General features: G+C 33.1%; 1 protein-coding gene across 1 annotated transcript in view; it reads left to right on the top strand.

The window, feature by feature from the left end:
- Positions 1-4,295, top strand: part of LOC106467095 (lachesin-like) — a gene marked incomplete at its 5' end in the record, with an annotated part of 73,022 nt that overhangs the window by 15,209 nt on the left and 53,518 nt on the right. Inside the window, 2 exons of the mRNA XM_022395216.1 lie at positions 866-1,073; positions 2,945-3,115. Of these exons, the coding sequence (XP_022250924.1) occupies positions 866-1,073; positions 2,945-3,115 (379 nt within the window). The remainder of the gene's footprint in view (positions 1-865; positions 1,074-2,944; positions 3,116-4,295) is intronic.

Genomic DNA, 4,295 nt, shown 5'->3' with positions numbered 1-4,295 from the left:
CTACAGTGTGACTAACAATCACTGCCTGACGCACATCTCTCACACCTGCATGGGCAGAACTGACCACATTCTTAAATCACAAATTGATATTTTTGGTAAGAAACCATATCTGCACAGGCTATTTATTTGATATTTCTGGTGAGAAACCACATCTGCGCAGGCTATTTATTTGATATTTTTGGTAAGAAACCACATCTGCACAGGCTATTTATTTGATATTTTTGGTAAGAACCCACATTAGCGCAGGCTATTTATTTGATATTTTTGGTAAGAAACAACATCTGCGCAGGCTATTTATTTTATTTTTTGGTAAAAAACCACATGTGCGCAATAATTCAAAATAAAACAATCCGTATTTGTTAGTTGCGCACTCATACTCCTGAACTCTATTATTCGACTGCCTGCGTTTTCCTTGTTTTTTAATCTGTCGAAACCTGATGTTCATAAGGATTTATACAAGGTAGTTTCTTAAATCAATAATTGATACACGGTACTTAAAAGAAAATTGTTTCGCGTTCGGTAACTTAACATTCGACGGGTAGCCGTGTTTCAGAATACCTGTGTCGATCTCTACTCTACACGTGTTACGCTATAGTTATATCTGTTTGCGCGCGCGCACATGTGCTGTTATTGTGCTGACCTGTAATAATTCTCAATGGTCGCTAATTTGATGTTGTATCTTCATTTTTATATGTTATGTATTCTAATACTTTCTTTTGTTCTTTATCAGTTTGCAAGTGATAACTGTCTGGTCCATGACCAATACATTGTTAATACGTTTAGCTTCTTGTTTGAGAAATGAAGATATTCAACATGTGATTTTGCATTGTTATTATCATATTTAAGATTTTTACCTATATTTCAGGCTGCTTGGTTGAAGGTTGAGTCAAAGGCAATACTTTCAATTCATCAAAATCTCATTACCCGAAATTATCGGATTAGTTTGAGCCATTCGGACAACAAGAACTTTGTCCTGCAAGTTAAGGATGTCCAGAAGTCGGATGTTGGAAGTTACATGTGTCAGTTGAACACGGTACCCATGATGAGTCAAGTGGGACACCTGGATGTGCTGTGTAAGATTATTCTTTATATGTGAAGCAAGTAGGCGTAGAATGTCGAATGTGTCATTTTTCACACGATCTAGCTCACATGATTTCTGTACCTTACGGAAGATCAGACGTTATATTATATCATAGTTAAATTATCAGCTATATACACTTTTGTTTCTGGAAAAAAAAATATTTATAAACATAAACCTCACAGTGATTCACTTTAGAACGTTAAAACATGTACCAAAATGTATAATAACACATTGATTCTAAAAGAAAATATATTTTCAAAGATACTTCAAAAATCACCACACTTGCAGTTTACTTTCTATTATCCAGCTGTTACAGAATGAAATATATAGATTTAGCAATCATAAGTCTTGTATAATGCAACTTGTATAGTAAACTACAATAGTAAAAAAAAAGTTGCTTTTTTATTTGTTTACAGCTTGAAATAAGATTGGTATCTAAAAGCGCAATGTGTATTTATATCATGTAATTAAAGTCATATTCTTTTATACGGTTTTATGTAATATGGACATTTAGGGACGTAATACATTCTAACATCATACAAGTTATACTTTAAAATTGCTGTTTTAGTACTGTTTGACGTTAGATGCTATCTACGTGGGTCGCAATATATCCTAAGATATATAAAATATCTGATAATACTGCGCAGTATATACTCTCATATCATATAGACTATGTTGTTTTCTCGCACACTTGCTCCCCCCTTAAACCAATGATGGAATCCAGCAGTAAGCACTCTTGATCCAGACGGAACAAGGAGAAGCTCAGGGCATTTAGAGATGACATACACATCCTCGTGCTAGCCCGACATGCTTCCAGTTGAAGTAAAGAAAATGCTGTGTATATGGACCGATGTATATCTAAAATTATTCATAAAGTAGAGCATTGTTCCATGAAAGAACATGTTGAGTTTTAAAGGAATAGTTTAATGTATTCAGGAAAAAGCATTTTTAACAATAATTTCAACAAGATTAAAATAAAAATAAAATGTTCGTAAAAAAGTAAAAGGAAAAATAACTATGATGATCCGTTCTTTACTTACGGTACAAAAAGTTTTGATTCCTTTTAATTTCTACCAACAGAAAAAATCTTAAATTAAACCTCATTTTCATTCTCGTACAAAAATAAAATTATAACTTTTTTTTTCGGCTCAAAATTTCTAAATTTCTATTTAGGTGTTATAAGCACACATTTTAAATACTTCAACGACTTGTCAAGTTAACGACAAAATCACCTAGGCTGCAGACGTTTTTTCACATTCGCCTAAACAAGTGTATTATAGATTTCAAATTAGAGATGGTTGAAAAACGGCATTTTAGGCCTATCTTTTGTTCGCCACAAGTCATTGACCAGGGGGTCTTTTGCTCAGTTTCAGAACTCGTTAGCCGGGCTGCATGTGAAGGCAGTCGAATGTCTATCCAAGATGCTATTTTTTATACAGCAAAAAAAATTTAATGTTATGGTGTCGAAAGCTGACGAAATAATGGAACCAATAAGTCTAATGTCAGTGATAAGAAATCGCGCTTGCTAGATGGTGATTAATACCGTATTATTAAGTACTAAAAATACGAGTTAAGAATGCACATTCGCGATTATTTCAAATGATGATTTTATGTATAAAAAACAAACAATGGACAACATTCACATGTATTAAGTGCCTGATTTAGCAGTATATTCTTAAGACTTAGCTTTATATCAGTAATAGTGTATCTATATACAATGTAACAACACATAATAGCTTTCAACCACCTTGAAGGATAGGGAAGATAGATAAAATGTTAATGTTTTTTGATAATACGTTCGTTCTACAGTTTTCTACTAAAAATTTCATTAACACTTTTGTTGGCTTAACATGGACGTTTCAGTTCCGCCTGAGATCGATTTGAGAAGCTCTAGTGCAGATGAACTTGTAAAAGAAGGTACAAACGTCACTTTGTCCTGCCTAGCTAAAGGATACCCGACCCCAAAAGTTACCTGGCGGCGAGAAGACAACCGCCACATACTTATCAAAAACGTGGAAGGGGATACACAATATGGTAAGTCTGATATATAACTTCGCAAAAAAAAAGAACAATTAAGATTTAAGAAATAAGGATACTATAAAGTAATGCAGTGTCAAACAATCATACCTACTCATGAGAAAATTATAACAATGAGATTACACTAAGTCCGTGTGAAGAAGTAATAAAAGTTAATAGTGTGAAAAGATCTCGGTATGACAAAAGAACGCTGAAGTTATAAAAGGTCAAATCAAACCGAATATATGCAGACGCGATACTGCTAAAAATATCTATTAGAACAACAAAAAACACAAACAGACGTAATACTGCTAAACATGTTTACCAAAACAACAAAGACACAACCAGACGTGGTACTGCTACACAAGTTCATCAGAACAACAGAAATATAACCAGACGTAACATAAACATTTCCATCGAAACAACAAAAACACATACAGACATGATACTGATAAACATGTCCAGCAAAACCAAATTAGACATGATCCTGCTAAACATGTCATACAGAACAATAAAAAACATTCAGACGTGATACAGCTAAAACTATATATTAAAATAACAAAATTTCATCCAGACCTGATAGTACTAAAACTATCAGTCAGACCAAGGAAAACCCATCCAAACTTCATACACTGAACATGTCTATCAGAACAACAGAAATATATCCAGGTGTTATTTTGCTAACCATGTCTTTCAAAACAGCAAAAACAATATACAGATGTGATACTTCTAAACATGGGTTACGAAAACAACAAAAACAGATACAGAAGCGATACTGCTAAAAATATGTCCATCAATACAACAAAAACATATCTAGATGTCATACAGCTAAGCATGCCCATCAAAACACATTTAATCATGATACTGCTAAACATGTCCATAAATATATATATATATACATCTAGGCTTAATACTGCTAAAAATGTACATCAAAACAACAAAACATATCCAGACCTGATACTGGTAAACACGTTCATCAAACAACAAAAATACACCCAAGCGAGATACTGCTAAGTATGTCCATCAATACAACAAAAACATATCTAGATGTCATACAGCTGAGCATATCCATCAGAACATCAAAACACATCTAATCGTGATACTGCTAAACATGTCCATCGAAAAACAAAATATATCTAGGCTTGATACTGCTAAACATGTCCATAAATATATATATATATATATATATATATATCTA

Source organism: Limulus polyphemus, unplaced genomic scaffold (genome assembly GCF_000517525.1).
Source record: "Limulus polyphemus unplaced genomic scaffold, Limulus_polyphemus-2.1.2 Scaffold2486, whole genome shotgun sequence".
Taxonomy (NCBI): domain Eukaryota; kingdom Metazoa; phylum Arthropoda; class Merostomata; order Xiphosura; family Limulidae; genus Limulus; species Limulus polyphemus.
Note: the sequence above shows the minus strand (reverse complement) of the source record. Positions and strands in the feature narration are given on the sequence as shown.